We start from the raw sequence: 27,493 nt of genomic DNA, 5'->3' as shown, positions 1-27,493 counted from the left end.
ACTAAAAACAGTGACCGGGTGTTTCTTTTTTCTTTGAAATATAGTATAAAATGTAATAACATAAGATAATTCACTCACTCATACAACCTATAGAGAGCCACTCCGACACCTACTCACACATGGATACACACAGTCACACAGCCATTCATCACTCATTACTAGTACACAATGTTTACTAATTTAACATTTGTAGTATCTTACTATATATCTTTAACACTCAGAAACTTTTAGAAAACACTCACAATCACTGGATGATGTAATCAGTTATGTCATTTGAGATGTCATCAGTGATGTCACTGACCATGTCATGAGTGATGTAATACGTGAGGTCATAAGCAGTGCATTGCCGGGTGTAAGTTATAGCTAGCTTAGTTAACTATAAATGCTGAATTTCACTGGTTTTGTGTGTTAAATCTGAACCTAAGTATAATGCCCCTGTAACCTTTGTTTTTTTTCAGTGAATTCCTAACTTTTTTATGCTATTTCCTAACTATAATGTCCCTGTAACCTTAGCTTTTTTCTGTGAACTTCTTAGATTTTTTTTAACGTAGAGTAATATTTAATTACCATACGTTAATCCAACTGCTTCCATGCAGGTGAGGGGTTGGACGCAGCTCCCCCTGCAGCCAACCCCCTGCATGAACCCAACCCCATGCCATGCACAAGCTGCAGCCGTGTGCAGTGGGATGTTGGCCAAAAGACTGGCCTGCAGCCAGACTCTGTGGTCAGCCCCCCTGAAAGGCAGCCAATCCATGGACCCCATTCCCAGGCCTCTTTTGGTCCCAGGGCCAGATCCCCTGGGGCCCACCAAAGACTCCAAGAATATGACCGAAATGCTATACAGTCTCAATTTTGAATTTCATATAAAGGGACCCACACATATCAAAGGACACACGCTGAACCAAGCTTGGTCCATCGACCTTACTATGCCAATATTTCCATCTCTCCCTGTGCATGGTCTGACCATTACTTAATAAAGTTCTTCCTCGGTGAAATCATTCTACCCAAACTCAACATCCTCCCAAAGACCACGACTAGAAATTGGAATCAAATAAACACAACTTCCCTCTGCATACATTAGCATCCAACCTACACTCTATGAGGGAGAACCTGGACAAATACGAGGAAGTCATTTCAAAATGGCAAAGAAGGGCCCGCGATATTCACTTCCCCTCTCACAAAATCAGAACCTCCCGCCATCATGAGGCGTCAAAATGGTTCTCCAAAGAATTAAAGACAGCCAAATTAAAAATGCAACAGGCAGAACGTAGATGGCGAAGCTCATATTCGCTAGAAAACAAAGAATCTTCACACAATGTATGAAAGAATATAAAAAAGCTATCCTTCAAGCTAAAATTACCTTTTTTTCAAACAAAGTATTAGAATCCAACAATTAAACAAAATACATTTTTAAATTAGTGGGAGAATTATCTGCCCTAGAACGAGTAATACCACCGATCATTCCAACACAGAAATTATGTGATGATCTAAATCACTTCTTCATGGACAAAATAAAGGAACTTCAAGCTATAATCCCCCCAAGCAAATCAGACACTAAACCCTCCTCAGGAAATAAGAACCACACTTCCATTTCTACCTTTCCCTGCATCAGCAAAGAACAACTAGCTGAACTAATAATACAAATAAAATCTGGTTCCCCCAAAGACATATGCCGCCCCAAATAAAAAACAATCATCCATTAATCCTTCCCAGAAGTGATTCTATCCCTTTTAAATTCTTCTCTCATGCAAGGGTATGTTCCCCAATCATTCAAAGAAGCTGTGGTAATCAAGCTACAAACAACAACTGGAGAGGACCCACAGATGCTAAAGAATTACAGACCTATCTTCCTCCTTCCATACCCAGCTAAAATTTTAAAAGCATATGTAGCAAAACACCTCTGTTCCTTTATAGAAGAGACAAACTACCTCAACCCCCAACAGGCAGGGTTTCGCCCCTTCCCACTCTACCGAGTCAGTCATTCTTTCAGTGGTAGACGATATGAGGCATGGGACCGATGAAGGCAGGACGAAAGCACTGGTCATGCTGAATCTATCCGCGGCATTTGACACCATGGATCATGGCATTTTGCTGGACCGAATCGCCAATGCTGGCCTAAAAGGCCCAGCCCATCAATGGATGAAATCCTTTCTGAAAGACCGAACCCAGTCGGTCCGCCTCGCTCCATATGCTCAGCTCTAGCCCACGTGAACTAAGAAGTAGCACAGGGTTCCTCTCTATCCCCTCATCTTTATAACCTATATAATCGTCCCTTGATAAACACCCTTCAGCAGAAAAAGGTGAAAATATATAATTATGCTGACGACATGCAACTGATTTTCACCATCAATGAGACACATGAATCAAAAGAGTTCTTTCAAAACACTATGATCTACATCAGAGACTGGATGAATGACAATCAGTTAAAGCTCAAACCAGAGAAAATGGAGATAGTCATAACGAATATTAAAGTAAACCACTGGAATCCCACCTATTGGCCAACAGATAAAGCTCCACCCCCTGTCCCTAGGACTTCTGTAAAAAGCTTAGGCATCCAGATTGATAATCACCTATTCATGAAATCTCAGATAGGCACAGTGACGTCCTCCTGTTTCCTCCAACCTAAGAAAATTAGGAAAATCAGGAGATTGTTTTCAATGAAGGCTAGTATCCAAATTGTCATTGCATTAATCCTGTCCAGAATTGACTACGGAAACGCATTATATTTGGGGCTTCTAAAAAATTTCGATTATAGAAACTGGTGCAAAACCAAGCAGCTAGAATTATTTTCCAACAACCGCGACACTGCCACATCCAACCGCTAATGAAGAAACTTCACTGACTTCCAGTGACTCAATGTACCATGTTTAAAACAGGCTGCATTATATACAAAGCACTCCATAACAAATGCCCCAAGTTCATAATCACCAAACTCCAAAAATATTTTCCAAAACATAGCCTTAGGTCTTCTCAAATGAATCTTTCTCACCATCCCAAGGTTCAAATGAAAGAGACTAGGAGGGCTCCGCTTCTCAGTTCAAGGTCCTCAGGTCTGGAAGTCATTGCCTACTGAAATTCGACTGGAAGACAACTAAATGAGTTTTAGAAGAATTCGGAAAACCTGGCTCTTCTCTCAGGCATATAGTAGCTAATCAGTCAACCAGATGACGGCTCCTATACTAGCACCAAGAGACCTTCTGGTGAACGTGCACTGTATAAATAACCCATAATAGAACATTATACTAATGGGAGAGGACGCACGCATATCCCCTCTCTGGTCCGCTTTTCGCCCAAGGGACCACATCTCCCAGAGCTCAGCCATATTCTAAATGGAGAGGAGGGTGCAGCCCCCCTCCCCGGGATGATTTTGGCCTGAGGACCTCATTCCCCAGGGCCTGGAACATTTTGTAGGGGAGAAGGGCATGTGTCCCCTCCCTGGGCCGATTTTTGCCCTGGGTACCCCAAACCCAGGGCCAGTGCATTTATTTAGGGGATAGGGTACTTGGCCCCTTCTTCCCCTGGATGTTTTTGTTCTCGGGACCCCAAACCCTGGGGTTCAACATTAATATTTATGGGGGTGGGGGCATGCAGCCTCAATCCCCGCTTCAGCCTTGTGGACCCCACCTCCATGGGCCCGGCCAAAGTTAATAAGCAGAGAGGGGATGCAGCATACCTCCCCTGGGCCAATTTCAGTCCAGATGACCCTGTTCCATGGAGCCTGGCCAATTACTAAAGGGAGTACGGGCTGATATCGGCCCTAGAGACCCTATCCACCGAGGACCAGCCAACAAAGGGTGGGTGCCTTGGTGTCCACCCAGGGTACCCACCATATCCTTGTTGGGTACTGCAGAGGAAGCCCCAAGGCCCTGCGGCCCTAGCCAGGTTCCAGAATCCAGTGAGAGCTGGAAATGCTCCCACCAGCAGAGAGCAGCTAAAAATTCTGCCTGCGGGCAGGAGCAATATTCAGATCTGGTTCCCTGCCAGCAGAACTGAGGACCACTCACCAGCTGGCGGGAGTATTTTATAGCTCCCCCCAACTGGGGGCGGACTTCCTATTTGCTCTCGCTTGGCCGGCACTTTGAAATTAAATTACACAGTTACATGTTTACCTGCCTCCACCAGTGCAGGCAGGAAAATTGCTATGTTCCGGGTTGGGCACCCAGGGACATAGGAGGAGCCGGCCCTGGTGGATGGGGTCCCTAGGGCCATTAATGGCTCTGGAAGCAGGGCTCCTTTCTTATTGGAGTCCCTCCCGAGTACTAACAGGACCGGGCCCTGGGGTATGGGGTCCTCTGGGCCAGATCGGCACAGGAGTGGGGGCACACAGACCCCCTTCCCATTACTAACATGGCCACGCCCCAGGGGATGGGGTCGCTGGGCCAAACTTGGCCCAGGGAGGGGGGTCATGCAGTCTTCCTCCCCTTCTCAATGTTGGCTGTGCCCAGTGGGATGGGGTCTCAGAGGCCGAAATTGGCCTGTGGAGGGGGTCCTCAGGTTGTGCCCCCCATGGTAACATAAACATATCCCCCCGGGAGCTGGCCCACCCGAGGGGGTTAAAAGCAACAAGTACAGGAAACTGTGCCTGTTTTTTTTTTTTTTTTACCAAAAGCAAAATGATGTTGGCCCCTGGCGGGGTCCCTTTGGGAGCCACCACCAGGCCTTGGAGTTCAGGGTATTCCTACACTGCACCCTTATGTTATTTTTTTCATTTGTCTTGGAACTTGAGCTGAGTCTTGAGTCTCAAGATGCCTGCCACCACTTCTTGGTTGAAGTGGAAGCAGAAAATCACTCCTGCTTGCTCTGCAGAGAACCTACCTACTATAAAGAAAGGATCCAGTGGATGGGGTTTCCCCAGGGTTACTAAACATTTCCCTTAACTATAAAGTTACCTTAACGTTTTTATGTTTTTTTTTCACTGCAGAAATATATATATATACGCATATATTTTAGCCAAATACATTTTGTTGAAAAACATCCTGGAGTGCGGGTGTCTTCTTGCTCAACAGCGCGAGCACTTTCATTATTCAACATATGGGTCCTGCAATTTGTGGAGGTGAGGAGCCACGATTGCGGGTTGAACATGTGGGCAGTGATGGTAATGTTCCCCTCCTGAGGACCCACTGTTGGGAATGCAATTTATGTGCATGGAGCCCGTTTTCCAAAAACTATACAGCATCCATTTTAGAGAAGATAAAGGACTTCAAGACCTAGAAAGCATAGCTGCAATGAAAAAACCCAAGTGGGTGGGGTCAAGTGTTGAAATAGTCCTCACAGCTGTAGTGACTCTTTGCATATAACCAGTGATCAAGGAAGGATGAGCCTGAAACATGTTTGGAAGCGTTACCAATGGAAGGTGCATATTGCTGTGACTGCTACCCGCATTAATGAAAGGAATCCTTACCTGTGTTGGTGTCTCTATAGCAGGGCAACCTGAACTTTGTATATATATATAGAGAGATTTTAGATATTACCTATATTGGGGAAACAACTTTTACCACGCAGGCTGTACCAGTCCATTACCACACAATGCTTTTACCACGCATGCCTTTACAACACATTTTTAAGTATGTATACGTCAAGTGTGCATCTGTGTGTATATATATATATATATATATATATATATATAAATACACATATATATATATATATATATATATATATATATGTATATATATATATATATATATATATATATATATCCAACAACACTGCTGCTAGAGCGATCCTCAGCCTGACAACACTGGCGCCGTCGGTGGCAGCAGCCGCCACACTATTATAGAACCTGCTTCCCATCCACCTCCATTAGCTGGACACAGAAAACGGCACACCAGGAAATTCCAGCACTAAACCTTTATTGTGCACTTAAGGAACAAGGACGACGCGTTTCGGCGTTTGCCTTTATCAAGTTACCACCATTTTGGATTGTAACATTTTTAAGTCCTTCTTCAACAATCAATATGGAAGAAATACTATGGGTTTTTTTATGCATCTAAACAGTACAATTCATATTTTCAATTTGTAAACTATACAATACTCTTGCACTTTATTATTACACTTTGGTGCATCCATAGTTCAAACGACTCGCACAATCAGATTGTAACAGTTATCCGCTAGCGCGTGATGTGTATTCTGCTCACGCTTTACCACATGATTCACGTCCCTTTGTGACGGCCACAATGCCTTGTGGATAATGTAGTCCCCACTTGCCCAGGTACGTCTGACTGTACTATAAGGGTACTGACTAGCGGAGTTCCGCTTTCGTATCTCCGATATTAAGTCTATAGGCTGCTGCCTTGTAATCATCCCGGTAGCTCCCGGTGTTACAGTCAAGGGGCTTCCTGGAATTCTGTGGTATGCACTAGCGTTTGATTGGTGGTAAGCCTTATGTTCTAGTGCATGTAGTGAAGGATGAGGGAATGGTGGGGGGGATAAAGTGAGTGTGTGATTATGTGAAATTGATAAAAAAGTGAAATTGATTCTCACGTAAATAGTGCACGGCCATCTAAGGTGTTTAGAATATCAACTGGGGCGAATTACGTCCCTGAGGTGATTCCACAATTGTGTTTACTCTTCACCCCCATGTAATGGGTTAGGTATTCTAATTCTATGGTAGTCAATGGCCCTGTCCATTAAAATGTGATGGTGGTTAAAATTTGACATTGTTTGTCATGAACATACTCATCATACTACAAGGTTGCCTCAGTTATCATTCCCTTTTCTCAAATACCTATATGTGAGGATAACTCCTCCCCACAGTTCAGCCCCCTGGGGATCTTGCTATCTAGATCTATAATATATTTAGACTCTTTGACCCTTAGCTGTGTTTCGCGATCACCACCCCGTATGTGTTTGGAGATTTTATCAATGCCATAAAATTTCAAACTGCCATTGTTGCTATTATGGCTTTCCTCATAATGCCGAGCCATCGGATTATTGTGGTCCTTGTTTGTTATAGCACGTAGGTGCTGTAGTATCCTTACTTTCAGTGGATGTTTAGTGCTGCCTACGTACCGGCGGCCACAAGGTCACTCCAGTACGTAGACAGCAAACTCACTATTGCAGTTAATGGTTTGCCTAATTTGTCTTTTTTGTCCTGTGCCTGTTAGAAAATCTTTGCAGGATTTACCATTGCGGTCCGCTTTGCACATGCCGCAAGTTGTGAATCCATTCGGTATGTTAGGCCATTTTGTCTGCAGGGTTTCTTTGGGGTAGCTATGTACTAGTCTGTCCCGAAGAGATTTCGCTCTGCGGTATGTTACCTGGGGTCTTGAACCCACATATGCTCCTATAATGGGATCTGCTATAAACAAATTCCAATGGGCCCTCATGATCTTTTCTAGTGCCCACGCCCCTCTACTGAAGCTTGTAATCATGCGTGGTTCACTAGGTCTACTCATTTTGCCCAACTCTTCCCTTTTGGGTGCGCTTGATGATGCCTTAAATAGAAGTTCCTCGTGTGTTAGATCTTTCACTTTGTTTTGAGCTATCTCTAAGGTCTCATCACTGTACCCTCGTTGTTTTAACCGTCTGATCATGGCCTCTTGTTCCCTTTGGAAGTCAGTGTCAGTGCTGCAATTGCGGCGAGCCCTCAACATCTCTCCGTATGGTATACTTCGGTATACTCCGTTTGAGAGGTGTTGGGTGGTGGCACGCCGCATACAGCACTGCATTCTCTGCAGTAGCCTTGCGGAACAGGCGGGTGGTGATGCTTCCCTCTTTGATCTCAACTGCTACGTCTAGGAATTCACAGTAGATATTACTTATATTGTATGTAAAACGTAAGTTGAGGTCATTCACTCCTAGATGTTCAATGTATTCCTTTGCTAGCAATTCGGGCCCATTCCATATTATGAATAGGTTGTCAATGTACCTGACCCACATCAAGATGTGGTCAGTGTACATTTCCGATTCCTGCGACCAGACCAATTGCTCCTGCCACCAGCCTAGACACAAGTTCGCTAGGCTGGGGGCAAAACAAGTTCCCATCGCGGTCCCTGACCGTTGACGGTACACAGCCTTCTCAAAGAGGAAGATGTTCTCTTGTAGGCAATATAGCATCATGGTTTCTAGCATTTTGTTATGCTCCCAGTGGTCTATGTGTCTACTTCTTAGATAATACATGCATGTTTCGACCCCTTTCTCTTGGTTGAAGCACGTATACAGAGAACATATGTCCATGCCGATCATCAAGTATCCCTCCTCCCATCTCATATTGTGTAATATATATATGTGTGTGTATCTATATATATATATATATATATATATATATATATATATATATACACACACACACACGGATTCACACTTGACGTATACATACTTAAAAATGTGTTGTAAAGGCATGCATGGTAAAAGCATTGTGTGGTAATGGACTGGTAAAGCCTGCGTGGTATAGGTTGTTTCCCCAATATAGGTAATATTTAAAATAGACATTGGTCTGTGTTGTGTTGGTATGTTAACCCCTTGGTTGTGGCAGTAATTCCGCCGCAGCGCTAGGGAGGGGGGGCGCGCGGCGCCGCAATGCTCGTGACAGAACCACTCCGTCAAGAGCCTCGGGCGCGCTGTGCTTGTGACGGATTGGTTCCGACACGGCCCCGCCCACTCAATAGAACGCTCAGCTCAGGCGCGAAATCGCTGCCGCGCAGGCGTGGCGGCGAGGCCGTGACGGAACCACTCACTCCGTCATTAGCACTGCCCGTCCGTGGCTGGTGACGGAGTGGTTCCGTCACCAGCACCCAAAAGGGTTAATCCTGCAGTTATTATGAAACTTCAGACAATTATTGTGATATTGTCAGGGTTGTCCTGGGAACATTCAGGGCTAAAAGTAATTTGATGTTATTTCGTGCAATGTCATTAATTTTAAAGGATGAGTGATTTCACTTTCACTGCCCTTGGCATTTTGGTGGATTGATGTCCATGATTAAGAGCTTATTTTTTTATTTTTTTTTAAATGCTACCACACGTTTAAGTCAGCAGGTTATGTAGCCCTTCAGCCAGCGAAAGATTTGCCTTTTAGTAGTTTTAATAGTTGAACTCACTTAAGGCATTTTAATTTATTGGTTATACGTTTGCAGTAAGGAGTCAATAATAAATATTAACATCTTTATCTGGAAATAAGTTCTTTGTGCTGTGCACTTCATGAGTGCAAATAGTTCAGAGGAAACCATGCTAGCAGACAAGGGGAAAGGAAGCCCAACAGAGTGCGCATCGTTAGGATTCTACATGTGTATGTTTTCCCGCCTCTTTTCTCCAAAGCCCATCGATGGGAATGCATTGCTTTGTACAGCTGGACAGGCCTACTCCGTTTTTAGTGGACTTTAGAGGCATGTGCTGAATCACCTCATGAATTCCCGGCTTAGTCACGCGGGTGACTATAGTATCGTCTTCTACATCTTTTCTGTCTCGCAGGAGAGAGGCTTGGACACAATTCAAGCCAGATTTGACCATGAATGAATCACTGTGTGATTGAGGGGGGAGTGTAATTCGATTTGAGTCAGGCTGCTCGCTTTGTGGCGTCACACCAAATTGGCAGAATCCTCGCTATTGATCTCGTGTGACTCCCACAGAAGAGGACGAGTGAACATGTTAAAAATTATAACAGCCCCTGGGAAGATCCAGGTTGACAAATGTATGGTGCATTTCGCAAGCAGCTACGTTTGCTTTCTTCCAAAGCTCCCTCATTTATAAGCAACGAGCGCACAATTATTTCTTTTCATCATCAAATAGAATACTATATTTTAAAAAACATCAAGAGGATTTGCGATAACAGATTGCGTGTGAAATATTTATAGACTTTCAACGATGTTGTCAGGAATGTGTAAAAGAAAGCGAAGACAGTCGTGCAGTCGTGATGCAATGTTTAATTGTACGTGTAACCCCGCACTGAATCAACGCCTTCAAGTGAAGTTTTAAGAGACAGTGGGGCAGATTTACAAGCCCCGTACGCCACTTTTGCACCGCCCTTGCGTCACTTTTGTGATGCAGCGGCAGTGCAAAGCCAGCGCCATGCTGCAGGGTATTTACAACGTGACGCATCTAGGGAAATGCGTCACGTTGTAAAGCCCTGCGCCACATGAAACCTGTGTCAGGTTTCATGTGCGCGTTCCAGCGCTGGGGGGCGGGGGGGCGTTCTGGCACAGGAACGGCTTGGAAAAGTGTCTGAGTGAAATCTACAAGATTTCACTCAGTCACTTTTCCGACCCCGCTGCGTCAAAACCTTACGCCTGTTTGCAGCAGGCATAAGGAGTGACGCAGCACAGCTGGAGTTGCGTCGCGCTTGCGACACAACTCCAGCACTGCATCACATTTATGGCTTCAGATTCGTCACGCATCTGTCTATTCTTGCGCTATGGTGCGCCGCATTATAAACGCGGCGCATCCATGGAGGCGCAAGAGGTGTCTGCCGTGACGCAAAATAACTGGCGCATCCCTGCTGATATGCAGGGATGCGCCAGTTATTGTAAATCTGCCCCTCTGTACCTAATTTAGATTTTGGAGGTATGAATGCCCCGTCGCAACGGTGAAGGAGTATACATACCACAAAGTTAGTGGTCTGCTTGACCGATTAGATACGAGCGAACCATAGGTTTAATTACAGCAACACTACTCCGTCTCTGGCATGATTAAACCCCTCCCATGGCCCTGCGGACTAAGGGCCATGAGGCAGACCTCTAATTCTGGCCACCTAATTTAGATGGGCAGAATTAGAGGTCAGTTTTCACTGCCTGTCACAGCCAGAAAAACCTTGGCCGTGAGGGGCAGTGAAAACTATACACACATACCGCTATGGGAAAGGACTCCCAAGGCGAGGGGAGCATTTGTTTATTATTTTTTGTTATGGGACAGAAGATTCAGCAAGATATCATTACCTCCTGCCCAACCACAGAACCTGTAAGTAAAATGATCTTTAACACTTACCTAAAAGTGAAAAGTGTTGTTTTCGATACTGTTTCTCATACAGGAGAGTATACTATAGTTTGGGGCAAGGGACTGACAATCTACGACCCCCCTCTACAAAGAAATCAGATGTTCTGTACCTCAAGTAATCCCTCTCTTCTTGACCTTAAGGTCATGTTTATAATGTATAGCATAAATCTATACTTCAGAAGTTTTGGGGAGGTCACTCGGCGTCCCTGTATACCCAGCATTTTAAACACAGTGGAACAAATCACAAACTACTTTTTGCAGTACGTAAAGTAGTACCACAGTAGTACTAGCCACGTACTACTAAATGCAAATCACAATCCTGCAACCAAAGACGTCCATCTCCTGCTCTCCTTTATTTTCTCTGTAGAGACCTCTGCCAAGCTGAATTTTAAAGACGGATTTTGGACGCATATACTGACATAAAACACACCCACAAAAGAGTAAGACAGTTATAAATCACAAAACACACTTTTTAAGTTACTACAACCATTGAGGTGTCAAAACAGACTGATATGTACTCCAGCTCCGCCTTGGAATAAATCATGGACCACACTTGGCCAAACACTCCCATATAAAAACAATGGTGGCAGGGAATCCAAATTACAACTCATAGAAACAAATATATATTACGTATGAATAGGAAATTATATATATATTTATTGATTTTTTTAGTAAGAAAAGCAATACGCTTATTTAAATTTGAATTACACTTTTCAACTTCAAAAATGAATTTAAAGTTAATTCAATATATTATTTTAACCGAGTTTATTAACATAATAAATACAAATGCTAGCAATGTCTGGTTATATTAAATGTATTTAAAAAAAATTAAAATGTATACATTCTGTTAATATATTTAAATAATTGTAATATTTAATACACATTTTACTTGATGAGTTAGAGTTCTTTAAAATTATATTTTATTATTTTCAGGTTCCTAATAAATATTTTGAAATAATTTACTTTTATGTTATCCGTGAAAAATCTATTTTTCCAATAAGAACATTTATTAATTTTCCAATAATTTAACAAAGGGAGATTTCAATCTCAGTGGTGGAGAGTGCCAACAACAGATGAAAATCTACTACTAGTAACTTCTCACTCGTAAATTCTGTGTGGGAGGCTCAACACCCTCAATTGAAGGGATGAAGAAGGTGGAGACATATAAGTCTACAGCTAGGTGTAAATCCCTTCCTGGAAATTGTGGATAGGAAAAAAGTGGAGCATTACATACACAAGTCAATATACACAAGAATATTTACCTTTGTGAATCCGCCTCAATGTGTCTCTCCACCGCTAGCCAATGCAGAGACTTTACAGCCACTGAAATGCTGTCATATTTATCAATCTTAAGGACTGGATGTGTAACACTGTTTTGAACCTGTTGTAACTGTGAATTTTTGAAAATTGGAAGGCCTTCACAGAAGGAGTTAGCATAGTCCAATTTAAAATTGAATAGTAGCCTTCCAATATATTGGGGGTAGACATTATCTTCAAAAGGAAATAGTGTTTTAGCCATCGTAAATTAAAAAAGCCAGATTGGAAACCGGCTATAATTATTGTAGAATCTCTGGGTCCAGGGTGGTTTGTTATGAGGGGAGATGGGAATTTCCTACATCGTGCTAGACCCAACCCTCATTCAAACAATCAATTAACCCATGGTGACACATGGTGCTGCCTTGTGCGAGGCAACCATGAATGGTAACGCGTTATTCATCAAAGACCTCAGGTAAAGTATTAGATTGACTTTCTATAATTGTGCCTTCATACTCTGGAGTGGAGCTCTGAAGGAAATTTGGCTAATTTTTATTCTCCACAACAGATACGTTTTCTACAAGTAGACGAGGTGCAATTCCTGACTGGGTGAGACATGAAAAAAAGGTATAAGAAGTACACTACTATCAGCGGTAACAATAGTTTCAGAAAGTACACTAGAGTTTGTTGATGTCACTCAGTCTGCACTCAAGTTAATATCTTTTTTACTGCTGCCAACCATGGCTCGTTTGTACAGTCTAGAACCCACCCAATATGATTCCTTGCTCTGGGGCTCTTCCTTTGAATGCATGGAATCACCTCTTGCCTGCTCTGGAATATACATTACTCTTACATCATCTCCAATAGATGCTCTGGCTGTCCCTCTTTTATTTGTGAGTTGGAAGACATTGCAATAATTATCCAGGGGATTATCGCATATTCTTGCGACAATCGCCGAAATGTTTATTCTTAACACCGAAAGCTTAATAAATTAGAAGATACTCTTTTGACAATATTTTAAGTGTGTGCAGCTAAGGTATTGATTTGGTTTACATATGAATGAAAAATGTGTGCCTTAGAAGTTAAGTAGATTTAAGTTCCAGACTACCAGGGTGCTGAACGACGTGACTACGACAATTTCACCCTTTTTCTGTTTTTGAGCAACCATTATGCTGCGCTAAGATATCTAATATATATAACACAATTACATTTTATGGGATGTAAGGGTCACTATGTATATCCATTCAATTCTCTCTCAATGTTTCATCCTGTTTTTAGGTCTGGTGTTAGACAAGACACTTTGATTTTACTGAAATTGTGTATATAAAATATATTTGAAGAGGCTGTCAGCCTGTTCTCTTCACCCATTGATCTGTTGTTGTGTCATTCAAAAATATCTTCTTTCCCTATAGCATACAGCATGGGGTAATGGATCAGCTCACTTCAGCCAGACTAAAAAAACAAGAGTGAATCAGTTACTACTCCAATTTGGGAGTCGGTGAGTGGTCAATGGTTTGCCATCAGAAGTATGGTCAGAAACTATTGATTCATGAGGATCCTAATCACTATTTGAAAGGGATTGCCACAACACGCTCCTTCCAGATTGTGATTTGGTAACCATTTGGAATCCGGAGCCTGATTTACTAACATGTCTCATGGTCACAAGCACTCCAATTCACAAATCAGAGTGTTTGCAAATGAAAAAGAGGTATTTCTAATGTATCAACTCCACTTTAGGAGCTGGTCAACATTTACCAACTCCTAAAACAGGATTCCAAAGGTTTACCCTATCACAATTTGGAAGAGTCATGTTGTGGAAGTCCCTTCCAAACTGCATTTTGGGAACTTATGTATCAATGATTTGTGACCACAATTCGAGTTGTGAACCATTGAAAAATTACTGACTACCAAATTGGGGGTGGTACATTATTCGCAAAAGGAAGGGGTCCCCTTTGTCACTTGTGGAGAAAATTCTGGGGTAGTAGTCAGTGGTCCAGGGAATCACTGACAACTTCATGAAAACTTAAAAAATATATATATTTTTAAATCAGTCTCTTTCCTGCTTATTTCAAAGCAATCACAGACATGGTGGTCTGCTGACACTTGCAGGCCACTATCCGTTCGTGACCAGTGGTAGTGAGTTGTAAATTGCAACATGCCTAATGAATATTCATTAGGCAGGGTGGTCTGCAACACACTGTAATTCCTTATTAGCAAATCGTACATGGGTCCGTTTACAAAATCTGAATCAACTGTGTAACTACATTTTGTGAATCAATTCTTAGTACTTTTGATCCTTTGTTTTGTAGGATGAATATATACGTTGATAAGAGATGAATTAGCTTTATTTTAATAGGATTTAGGATTACTTTATGCTTAGTCTTTTACAACACATTCTTAAAATAATGAAACGACACTACACAAAATAAAATTATTTTAAAAAAAAGTTCAAATATTAGCAGACCAAGTAACTTGGTAACTGGGCATTCTGGAAATGTACACCCACAGAGGTCACAATGAGCGAACTAATTATTTAGTGGAAAATGTACTTAACAAAAACAAAATGTCATCATATGGTGCTTGGCTCTGGAAAAGGATGTGTGTCCCCTTTCACAGTTGAAGCATACTTTGATCATTTTGGCACTGAGATCATGTAAAATATAGTTGTGCCTCTTCACAGAAATAGCAATTGAAAGCATTAGATAAATAATGCTGTCGCTAGACGTTTTGACAGAAAGTAAAATGTTTCTATATTTCTATTTTTTTGGTATGCACTCTCAAAATCTGTGTTTGAAATTCAGCGTTAGTATTTTACATTTTGCTTGATGTCTGTTTTATCTGATGTTGGGAAATTTCAACGAGAACTATGTGACATCACAGACTCAAAGTACAATATTTAAACAAACAGTAGCAAATCCAATTTGTTTGGCTAGCATTTTGAGTCTTGACTAAAATATTTTTGAAAATGTGTGCTGCAGTGACAAAAGCAAAACAAAAAAGCTTTCTCTATAGAATGAACATTTGAGAGAAAGCCCTGCCATGCGGATGTATGACATCACAACGCATGCTTTCACAACACATGCCTTTACAACGCGGTTTTCACAACGCATACCATTACAAGTCGTAGTGCTTTGGGGTGCTGGATAGTGAATTGTTTAATTTACTATTCCAACTCCAGTCCCCGTGGATAGTAGGGAAGGTGTTGGATAGTAAATTAAACCTATTCCCTATCCTAGAGCGCCCCCCAGCGCAATGTGTTGTAATGGTTTGCGTTGTAAAAGTTGTGTCGTAATGGCACTGCGTAGTAAAAGTTGCGTTGTAAAGGTTGTCTCCCCTGCCATGCAATTAAATGCAAGCACTCCATAGGAGGCGGAATGATACACCAAACAGCCAATTGCATGAGGTGAGAAAGAAATAATCTATTGGGTGCAAACAAATCCCAGTATGTATACATTTTGAAGAATTGATAACAATAGGTTATGTAGCCAGCTGTGCTGTCAAGTCATACGTATAGAGAGAAAAATTGAAAGTTAGGTTAAACTCCCAGCTATACCTCCAATTTTACCTATGTGGGGTGTAGTATTTAGGGAGGACTGCCCATGAAACCCTTTTTTAACAATACTTCTCTAAGTAGATGAACCTTTGTCTTTGTGTGCTTCTATCCACTTCACTTGCTACATCTTATCCGAGAGCCGACTAAGTCAAACATTAAGTACTCAATTTAGATAGCCCAGAGCTTGAGAGTGATATAAGTGGAGAAGACAAATGTGGCCTCTGTTATTCCTTGGGTAGAATAGTTTTGTTTGCATAGCATTGACCTGGTTTGGACTGGGTCTGTTAGACCAAATCTTGAGGCCACATTTCTGTAAGCAGTAGGACAGACTAAGGGCAATCTAATAAAAGAGAACAAAAAATCCGAAATCCAAATAACGAGCCCAATAAGCTTATGTTCCTTTACCTGAGCAAGTTACGCTGGAGGCAATGACATATACAGGAATGTAATAAAGACATGCAGATCATTAAAAAGCATTAACTAACAAAGCAAAACCGGTGAGAATTTTTCAATAAAAGAGAAATTCAATAGAGATGGATATGTCATAGTAAAAAAGTCGCAGATTAGAAACTACATTGTCACATGATGACATGTGGAGTGCATTGTTCAGGGTACCCTATTATGTCATGGGTGTCAGGAAAGGGCAGTCACAGAAAAGAGCATGGGTAGAGACCAATAGAACTAAAACACACACAGAGCGGACAGAGAACACAAGGTCATGGGCAAACTGAAGATGCAGGCAGTCTTTACCTGCTGTCAAAATGTAGGGCCTTATTACGATGCCGGTCGGACTAATCGTCCGACAACCGCGAACCAATTCTGACCGCCTTGGCAGTCAGGCAGGGGGAAAGTTCCCCCTGCCATATTACAATGCAACCGCTGCTATTGTGGAAGTCTTATCTACAGCAGTGCACATTCCCCCAAATATCTTGCTGCAAGTGCATGCAAAATCCCAGGAAACATGTGATATGTACACACATGCATGACATATGTGGGGATTTGCCTTTTGCACCATGTACCCTATTGCTGGAGTGTTGCAATCTGTGCACAGGCCAATCAATACGAATATATGCCACTAATGGACTTACCTCTATTACCGGAGCAGCCCACAGGGTAGTAGTCTTCGAAGTTCAGGTGCTTCTGTGTAGGGGGACCTGGAGAAAGGGATCCACGCTGCAGACCATTGGGGAGAACCTTATTTGGGTGAGTATGCACCCCAAACCCATTGTTTTCAACGACTCCAGGCAGCCAGTCTGACTGCCATGGTCGGGTTGTCGGAAACACACATCATAATCCGTATGGTTGTCGGAGATCCCTGTACTGCCCTAGGGATGCTGTTTTTCTCCAACCACCATCTCAGCAGTCGGAGAAAGGCTGTCGGAGTTGGCGGTTTTACAGCAGTTGGTCGGAGTACAAGAGGCATGCCTCATAGTACGGCAGTCGGACCGACCACTTCCAATGAGACCGCAGCGGTCAGACCGCCTCTGACAGGACCGCGGAAGTCGGTCCAACCTGCATCGTAAGCAGGCCCGTAGTTTCTAGATTAGCACAACATTGTTTTGATAGGTGTGATTAGCCTGATTTATGTCAGAAATTCTGAGGTCAACATCACATTAACCTTAGCTATCATGCTTTCATTGAAATAACTTTAACATATCTGCCAAAGAGAATACTCCAAAGAGAATACAGAGCACAATATGGTCTTGATGGTTGGGATATATTACTCATCTGCAAACCTTACATGTCAAATTAAATGAAAAAATGTATGTGTGCAAATAGTTCAAGGAAGTCATTTTCATAATCTGGACTAAAGGCTTGTGTTGTTGAGCTATATTTGCTTGTTACTTAAATAGCACACTTGAGGTGTCTCAAGATTGGACTGCTGGTCACACTGGCAGATATAAAATCTCCCCTTACCTTTCTGTGGCTGGGTCCACTACTGCCAGAGGAGGGAGCTGTGATGGTGGGTTGTGGGGACTGCTCTGGTTATTGTGTGCTGGAGAAGGGTGACTTGGAGGATGTGGTGGAACGATTCCTGCCGCTGTTCCGCTTCGACTTGAATGAGTGCTGGAGAAGAGAGTTACTGAAATGAAACAGAAGGATTTTAGGCTATCTGATGTACTCTTTTGACCAAGCGCCAACAGGATAAAATTCATAAGCAAATAGTTACTTCTGTTGCTACAACCTAGAATGGTTTGTAAGAAAGAACATCACTGGTACAGCACACAGCACACTGCTATCTGTCCTTTAGGCCCCTCATTCCCCATCTTTAAATCTATTTCTATGGCAGTGGTTCTTAACCTGTGGTCCGGGGACCCGTAGCATTCCATGGCACCTACTCAAGAGGTTCACGATTTCTTAGAAAATTAAATAATAGATTAATAAAGTGTATGTAAATAAAAAAAAGCAAGTTGTATACAAATGAGAATTATAAGTGGTCTGTAAATGTGAAGGAATTTGAAATTGGACACCAATAATTACGATGATATCCTCATATTTATTTGTGGGACCTATGGAAGTGCCTCAAATAGAATATCGTTTTGGTGATAAGTGGCCTCAAATGAATTTAGAAAATCTCTAACCGTCCCATTAAAATTTTGATTTTTTAAATATATTTATGATTTAAATAAAATATTTCATCATTTGTGTATTTATTTGAGGAATGCTTGTTTCCATATTTTTATGTATTGTTTTGCAGTTCAAATCAGCGAAACTGTATAGGACGGAGGCCCCAGATTCCAAAAATGACACAGTGGGGGTCCCCACATTCCAATAATGCTTCAGTGTGGAGGTACACAGAAGACTAAAGGTTAAGAACCACTGGTCAAGGGCATTATTGTGTTGCAAAGTCTTCAGAACTCATCACACCCTCCTTCATTACTACTTACTCGATGTTATTTATACATGCTATTTGCCACATCTAGCTTATTGTCTGTCTGTCACAATCAGTCTCTCAGCTTGAAAGATATACCACTTTTCTTATATTGATCCTATGACCTACAATTCGCACTTAGGGGCATATTTACAAGCCCCTTTCGCCACCACAATGTCACTTTTTCTGACGTTGTGATGGTAATAGGGGCTTTGCCTTTTTTACAAGGTAGCGTTAAGCCACTTAACATGGCTTAATTCTGCCTTGTGAATAAGGCCCCCTTTCACACTATACTTACCGTGAAAGGGGTGGGTGATGGGTGTTGCGGTGTGTGTTCCACCACAACACCCATTCATTTTGACACTGCCCCATATTTACAAGGGCAGTGTAAATATGGGGCAGCGCCAAAATTAAGACCAGAGAAAACCTGGTCATAAACAGGCGCGACGAAGAGAAATATTTCATTTCTCCTCATTTTTGATGTTTCTAGGTGTGCTGCATTGTGTAGTACACATAGAAACAGCAAAAGGCCATTGATTGTTTATGTGCAGGAAGGTGACCCTTCCAGCACATAAACAATCAATAAAAAAATATGATGTTTTGCAACTTCTTTATTGTTTATGTGCAGAAAGGGACACCTTCCTGCACATAAACAATCTTCCCCTACAACGCAGGCACCCTTGCACTATAGTGCAAGAGCGTCTGCATTGGTGCTAGGCAGCTAAAATTAGAGCCAGCGCAGGGGGAAATGCAGGATTGCACTGTATCCTTGTAAATACAGTGCAGCCCTGTGTTTTGGAAGTGGCAGAGCGTGGCGTTAAGCCAAGGTGGCTACCGTCGCGCTCCACCACTTCCTCGTAAATATGCCCCTATATCTGCACTAACTCTCTACATCTGCTCCTGTTCATGAACGTATTAAATATATTTACAAATGCCTATCTCAAAAAGTATATTGAGCAGTCGCCTGGCTTATCTAGCCAGGGGGCTTATACATTACAAACTGCTCAGAGCCCTGGTGTGATGAGGTGTACTGCAGCATGTGGGATGCCTTTTTGGGGGGGGGGGGTTAGTGTGATGCCTGGATGGCGATGAAGCAGGGGATTATCACTTGGAAGAGTATGAGGGCTTGGGAAACTGTTCTAAAGTCATATTCTGGGGGAAATTGTGTCACTTTCTCTAGCAGTGAGTACTGGTTCTTCTTGACGATGTGTTATCTGAGGAGGAGTTTAGTGTTGAGGATGAAACAGAGAGACTTAGTAATGGGTTGGTTTATGGTGTCAAGTGGGGTTGGACAACATTTTATATGTGGTTGTTGGCCTAACAGAAGAAATTTGATCTCGTGAGTTTCAGGTAGGTGATGGACATCTATGTCTGTGGATGAGATGCAGGCAGTGCCTTGAGGTGTTGGATGTCGAGAACAGAGGAGACTTTCATGTAAGACTGTATATCCCCATTGTAGTGGTGAATTATATGTTTTTATCTGTGAATATTGTGTTCCTAGGATTTCTAGGGTCGAAGTAGACCGCAGGTTCTGGGAACTTGAGTGACCATGTGGCTGAAATGTTGTCAACTGTAAAGGTAGGAAAAGAGCTAGTGGAGGACACTGACAATTAATCCCATTCAAGGCTTCAGGGTGTGAATAAGGGTCAGATAGTTGATGGTGGTGTTGTTGAAGGTGGCTTATATGTCTAGCAGTAACAGAAGGGAGGGATCATCTTTATCTGTGATGATCAGGGATTTGTCTGCTATATGTAAGATGGTTGTTTCTTTGCTGCAGTGTAATCTAAAGTTTGATCATCAGGAAGAATATGGTTGAAATGAATGTGATCTTGGAGTTGTGTGCTGACTGTTTTTTCTATGTTCATACTGAAGTAGGACAGAGGGGTGAAGGGCCCGCAGTTAGTAAGTCTTGGAAAGGTTTTTTGGTAGTGAAAGGATTTAACCTGCCTGGAGAGCCTCTGGGAATATGCTTTGAGTGAGAGAGGCAAAGGTGAGCAAGTGTGAGAGAGTTCCACCAGTGCGGGCTTTGATGAAGCACAAGGGCAAAATACCACCATCATAAGTTTATTTATTTTATGTTATTTATGTGATTTTATATAGCGCAAACTTTACCCGAAGGTGTCAGAGCGCTTTACATAAGAACCAGTTGAGAAATATAAGGACTTAGGATTACATGCGTTACATAAAGGATACAAACAGAAAAAATTGCAAATGTACAAGATGTAAAGTCACACAAGGAGGAGATACAAATGGATATACTCTAAGAGTCACATACGAATGGTAGATAGTACAAAGGTCTCCTGCATATACTAGTGATTAGAGTTATCTCTATATACATAGGGAAGGGATATGACTGGATATACTCTAAGAGTCACATAGGAATGGAATAGGAATAGGAATATAGAGTCAATAGTGACATTGAGGGAGTTGGGATTCGTAAGAAAGACTAAGTTGAAGAATGACCACTGCCACATGTTAAACAGAGAGCAAGTTGGGGGTGCAGGCATCGGCCTTCCGATGTCCTGTCCTATCTTCTGAAGATTTTTAAAGGAGATAAGGTTAAGGACATTGCACATGTTTTTCGAACATGGGATTTGTGGACCTGACAGGAAGTTGATGCAATTATTAATTATCTTGAAGGGTTTTCTGCTTCCTTTGGCTGCTATATTGATGGTGTTGGTATGGTATTTGTTTATCATTGACATTTCCCTTTCCATGTAAGAGCAAATTACCACAGTTTGCGGTACCTTCCATGGGATCCTATGCATGTGGCGCAAAATATTTCAATGGCTTCCTTTGAACTCTTGCAAAACCTCACCCAAGTACTAATATACGTTGGTTGGATTATAGTAATGCTCTTAACGTGGGCATTGCTGAATCCCTATTGTAAAGACTTCAAATGCCCAAAACATTGCGATCCTTTGGTGCTTAACATTCCCATGCAATCACCCCTGCCCCAACTCTCAAATCTCTACACTGGTTACCAGTGCTTAAGTGATCCTTATGTAAACTTATATGACACTCACACAGAGCTATCCATGCTGCAGGTACTTATTACATTCATAACAGAATGTCCTTTCATAGACTAGTTGGAATCCTCAGATTCTCCACTTTGGCTCTGGCCCACACCCCCATTTCCGTCTCTCTCAATCAGGTGGCAATTTATTTTCATATCTTGTGGCCCACCACTGGAACTCCCTTCCTCTGGATATAAAATCCACAACTAACATTCTCAATTTCAGAAAACTGCCTCAAATATGGGTTTTTTGTTACCTCTCCACCTTTCGTCCTGTACTAGGTTTTGGGCTAACTGTGTCTCCTTTTAGGAGTCCTTAGCACCTGTATACCCAATATCTGGTGAGTTTGGTGCTACATGAACCCTCCTAACATAACATGACAGTGAACCCTTTAGAGTACTAGGGCGGAAATGCTTTAGGTTAGCACAATGGTTTCCATTGGAAAATAAGCTAGGATGTTTTTTCATGGTTATTCAGGAATTATTTGAAGTTGTTGAAAAGGATATTGACGAGAGAGGCAGGAGGGCAGAGATAAAATTGAACTGCAAATTGGCAATGGAGAAGATAATACAAAATCTGCAGGTTTGTTTTTCTCTTTTGGATAGACCTCAGTATGGTGGTTGTATGTGTAGCAGGGCATAGAAGATGGCAAAATGGTCAGTCCATTGGTATGGGTGGTGTGAATTCCATCCTGGTGATGATGAGTTCAAGAATGCAGCCTTTAGAGTGGTGGCTGAGTAACATGCTGTGGCCACATCAGTGGACGACTGCAATTCACATTTCAAAAGCCCTACTGTTATCATGTCACTGTTCTACTAAGACAGATCCTGCTGGCATGGCAGGCTGCATTCCAGCACTACATGGGTGTGACAGCAAACCTAACAAAATGGAAATTCCTGTCACAACTATGAGCCCTGGAATGTACCCAAAGCAGGGGGGCATTTACAGTACCAACTTTATAAATATCACTTATATTGCTGGGAGTATACAGTTGGCACTTCTGTGTCAATGATGACAACCATGATTTACATGTTGTTCTTACACAGCGGTGACAGTGGTGGAAATGGTGGCGGGCCAGCCACCTTGAGTTAGGTAGATGTTCTGAAGCCATTTATTTTAGTCTCACAGCCACATGATTCAACAGCATTCCCTGCATTTCACATAGGACAGTGGAACACAGAGGTGGGCAGACAGGACGTCTATTACTTTTTGAAAGACACCCATTACTACTAATCTGTAAATAAGTCCCATCGTTTTGCTGTGTGTAGCTAGCAGATCTATTCATGTATGGGTTATTCACAAGGGGAACCAATAATGTACTGATGATGTGATACACTGTTCCCCACAGATACATTAGGCTTTCGGTGGTTCCTGATTAATTTGATGCATAGCAGTCTCTAAGTTGGGCATAAACTCCAGTTCAGCAAGAATCTAAATGCCTGTTATTTGACTTCCAAATAGCAGTTTACAAAGTATCACCTTTGTCAAAAGTTCTTTTAGAAACTGTGCTCTTTAAAACTTTCCATGATTAGATATCATTAGTTAAATATAACTATCTGCAGAGATTAGTAGTTGTTAATTTTTCTCTGACACTCCACAGTATGTAGGTTTTAATTTAGGGCTATTTGTAAAGCCAGAGACACCGCTTTTTTTTACACTCCTGATGGCTTTATTGGTGCAGTGTCAATAAGGTTGTGCACGCAAAATGTAACCGTTCAGCCAATGTCAACTGAGCTCATTTCAGTATTCATCACTCCTTTATTGGTATGCTAAACATAGCAGAGGCATCTTAGTGGAAGAGGGAGCTCACTGGAATCAAATGTCAGAAACCCTAAGAGCATGTCAGTAATGATAAGAAGTGTCTGATGTGCATAGCTGTGAGGTGGTAGAAGGTGCCCCCTTATATTCCAATGCAGAGGACAAGCAGCCCCGCTTGTCTTCCTATGCAGAGGACAAGCAGCAAGCCTTCAAATAGCTACACAATTTTAATAGACGATCTTCAAATCTGAATGCGCCAGAAGGTCATTCAAGATTGCAGAACATTGGATGGGCAAGTAAATTCCACTAAATCATTGATATTGGACGAGGTTTATGGTCATTAGGCTCAGGTTGGTTAACCTCAGCTGCCATGCTGATAGGCACGACTAGAAAACATTGGAAAGACAGACAGACGGACAGACAGAGAGACAGAGAGACAGAGAGACAGACAGACAGACAGACAGACAGACAGACAGACAGACAGACAGACAGATAGATAGATAGATAGATAGATAGATAGATAGATAGATAGATAGATAGATAGATAGATAGATAGATAGATAGATAGATAGATAGATAGATAGATAGATAGATAGATAGATAGATAGATAGATAGATAGATAGATAGATAGGTGAGTGTTCATTTCCAGACATAGAAATCAAGCAAATTGACCCTATGTGTGCTCCGTCTTTAACTGGAAACCATTGTAAGGGCTTAACCACATCAATGCTACAGCAATTTCCCCTCAGTGCTGGAACTCATTTATTCCCATTGTTCATGATGAGCTCAGCTCGTCATGAGCACACGAGCAGTGTACTGCATGACGAGCTGAGCTCGTCATGAGCATGGAAGGGGTTAAAGAAAGATGTAGCACTGCAAACAGGTCAAAAGGTAGCTGCATACCGGCTAAGGGATAAAAGCCACTGGCTATCTCTAGAGAACAGATTCCGAGAAGTACAACTGGTGATAGTCGTCCATAAAACATACTGTAGGAAAGTAGGATCTGCAAAATAGAACTACAGGACTGCCATTGCAGCTTCTGTAAGATGGTGCATGCACATCTTACTTTAGATATAGGTTTCCTATATTTAAGGGTCACTGCACTTAAAACCTGTAAGTCACCCCTATAGCAGGCCTTAATAATCCTGAAGGCAGGGTGATTGGTTCTAAGTGAGAGGTTGCCCCTGCATGAGTAGAACACCCCTGCAACCTACGGAGTCCATTCTCCCGGGTTGTCAGTGTATCAGCCATTTACGACATATAGAGTGGCATTATGCAATATCGTGATGACCAACTTTAAAACGGATGAAAGTTATCCTAGCTTGTTTGGTGCCAAACATTGTGGAATCATACCCCCACACCGGTTATGAACCCACCCCTCGGAAATGAGCTTTGTGAGGTGCCTGGTGTGCCCCGTACCATCATTCCAGTCCCGGGCAGTCCAAAATGGTTGCTGCCAACCAGAGACACATTTCTGCCCTCCTGCTGCTGAACCAAGCTCGAGCAGGGAAAGGCAGAACAATAGGCATCCTGTCACAGGGAGGTGTGACCACCCCCCAGACAGGATTTAGTGTATTAGGCCTGGGTGGTTGCGCTGGCCAGCGACCGAAACTCTGCATGAGGGGCACATTTGGTGCCCCTGTTTATAGTCCAGTTCAAACCAGTCCTGGGAGTTGATGGCTCCAGGTCTGGTGTGAAACTGGACAAAGGACATGGGAGTAACCTCCACACTGTCCTGACCCTGCCCTGGGAGGGTCCCCTGAATCTGTCCAACCCTCTCCTGTGGGTCCAAAAGGGCTTACCTGGTTGTAGGACCCTAGATTAGACATGGACAAGATTCTGAACCAGAAACCACTGAACTTCGACCATCTAGACACTCTGGATTTTGCTGGACTTCGTTTTGTCACAACTTCATCTCCCTCTGAGTCTGAAGCGTCGTCTGTGCCAGTGCACCATACAGGCTCCGTCCAGGACCTGTGGAGCATCAAGGACAACTGAAGATATCTCCCTTGGAGTGAAGGAGTCATTCCCCTACAATCGCAGGCACCACATCTTAACTGACTGGTTTGCTGCTCCTGAGCTCTTACAGACTCTGAAGGCTCCAGCAACACAGGAGGTGAGTTTCCAAGTTCTTCGTGGTTTGAGCTGCGCTCTTACCAAGTATGAGGCCAAAATCCCTTGTGGGGGCTGCAATAACCTTTCCCCCTGTGCACCGTGTACTTTTGCAAGTGCATATATTTGTTGGCGTTTCTAAAACAAGTGTACTGGGCTCCGAGTAGCCCCATTCTCTGGTACCATTTTCTACAAAGAACTACAGCCTCCTCGCAATGAATGCTACGTGGGCTGCTTCTTTCAGAAACTGCTTGAGGTTTCCTTGCAACTCCTGTGCCTCCAGCCTGTGGGTCGTACTGTGGGTCAACACTGCTTTTATTGGGCTCCCCTGATTGCTCCAGGCTTGCCCTGACTTTCTTGTATTTGGTGAGTCTCCTGGATCTTGCTGGTCTGAACCGTAACCTTCCTTGTCCTTCTCCATGGGTTGTTGCTGCCAAGGCTTGTTGGTGCTCCAACCAGACACCTACCCCTCAGCACTCGACATCCTTTGTGGCACAGCTCGTATCGAGCTCCTGGTTATTTTCGACCTCTCCTGGTCCCTGTGGCTGCAGAGTCAAGAAACCCCTCAACGCACCTGTAGCACCCGACAACGGAGGGCATTCATCTACCGAGCCACTGGTCACTCCTGAGTGTCCCAGACTCTGTTACCTTTGCTTTCAGGTACTATTCATCAAGAATCCACCTTTGGGTTCCAAAAGACCCTTTTCTTCTTCTCAGCATTGACTCTTCATCAAAGTCCTCCATAGAGATCGACGGCGGTTTCCAACGCCACTTCAGACCTATGTACCCTGCTTCCCAGGGATAGGTAACTCTGGTACTACGGTATCCACGGGTGAGGTGGCTCTACAACCTCCTAACTTCAACGGGGTTTCTTCAAAGACCACATAGAAGGGTCCTTAAACTTTAAAACTGCAACCGCGACTCTCCCATAGAATTGTACGGGCCACGCAGAAGTGTTCCCACACTGCACCTCTCCTCCAAGGGGTCCCTACTTACTCACCTTGGGGTCCCAGCAATTCTACATATTCTAGACACGGTCTTGACTCGAGTCGTGGTTCTTACACCACTATTTTAGTATATGGTCTGGTCTCCCCCTGGAGTCCACTGCATATTTGTCCTACTTACAATTGTTTCTGTGCTACAGTATTGTGTGATTTGTGAGTATCTTCATGTAGAACACTGGAACCCAAAAGACCAGACAGACCCCGTAAAAAGCAATTCCTAACCCACCAAGTCCTCAAATACCCAAGTTTTAATTTGCTTATGGAACATCAAGTGAGAGACCTGGCTCCTAATAACTTCAGGAAGAGAGTTCCACAGCCTAGCAATCGCCACAGTAAAATTGGGTTCCCCCCCACCTAACTTTCTTGTATTGTGGAACTACTACCTTATGTTGCCCAGCAGATATTGGAGATCTCCTGGGAACATACTAATTCAGGGTTGTCTTAAGATAGCTCTAACCCCTAGAGTGAAGGGATTATGCCTTAAACACAGTGCTTTAAAAGACACTGATTTATGTATTAGCAGCCAGTGAAGGGATTGCAATCCTTCTCTTACTGAGGCATGTTTGGTGACTCCCAGGACCAAGTGTGCGGCCTTCACTCTAGATTACTTGGAGCTTGTTCAACAAGAGTTAATTCATGTTCAAGTACAGGGCATTACAGTAGTCTAGACGTGAGGTAATAAGTGCAATGACCACTGAAGTCCTGAGCTCGTTTGGAAGCGACGGCAGAATCTTCTTTAAGAATCTGATCAACCAAAAAAATGAGATCACCGTTCTATTAACCTGGGAGATAAAAGTCAAGGTGTTATCAAACAGCACACCCAGGTTTTTGGATGTTATCAAACGGCACACCCAGCTTTTTAGGTGTTATCAAACAGCACACCCAGGTTTTTGGCTGCTGCCACTGGGACAGCTAAGCTACTACATGTATCTGGCCACTAGCGGTCAGTTCAGCTGCTCCAAACACTACAACCTAGGTTTTCTGCCCATTCCGTTT

The 27,493-nt window shown here is 42.8% G+C and overlaps 1 protein-coding gene across 1 annotated transcript in view; it reads right to left on the bottom strand.

Annotated features, from left to right (window-relative positions):
- The window catches only part of GLIS3 (GLIS family zinc finger 3), a 1,035,169-nt gene that overhangs the window by 116,992 nt on the left and 890,684 nt on the right, over positions 1-27,493 (bottom strand). Inside the window, exon 8 of the mRNA XM_078677400.1 lies at positions 17,651-17,816. Coding sequence (XP_078533526.1) covers positions 17,651-17,816 — 166 coding nt within the window. The remainder of the gene's footprint in view (positions 1-17,650; positions 17,817-27,493) is intronic.

This window comes from Lissotriton helveticus, chromosome 2_1, assembly GCF_964261635.1.
Source record: "Lissotriton helveticus chromosome 2_1, aLisHel1.1, whole genome shotgun sequence".
NCBI lineage: Eukaryota > Metazoa > Chordata > Amphibia > Caudata > Salamandridae > Lissotriton > Lissotriton helveticus.
The sequence above is the reverse complement of the archived record's forward strand: the minus strand, read 5'-3'. Positions and strand labels throughout refer to the sequence as shown.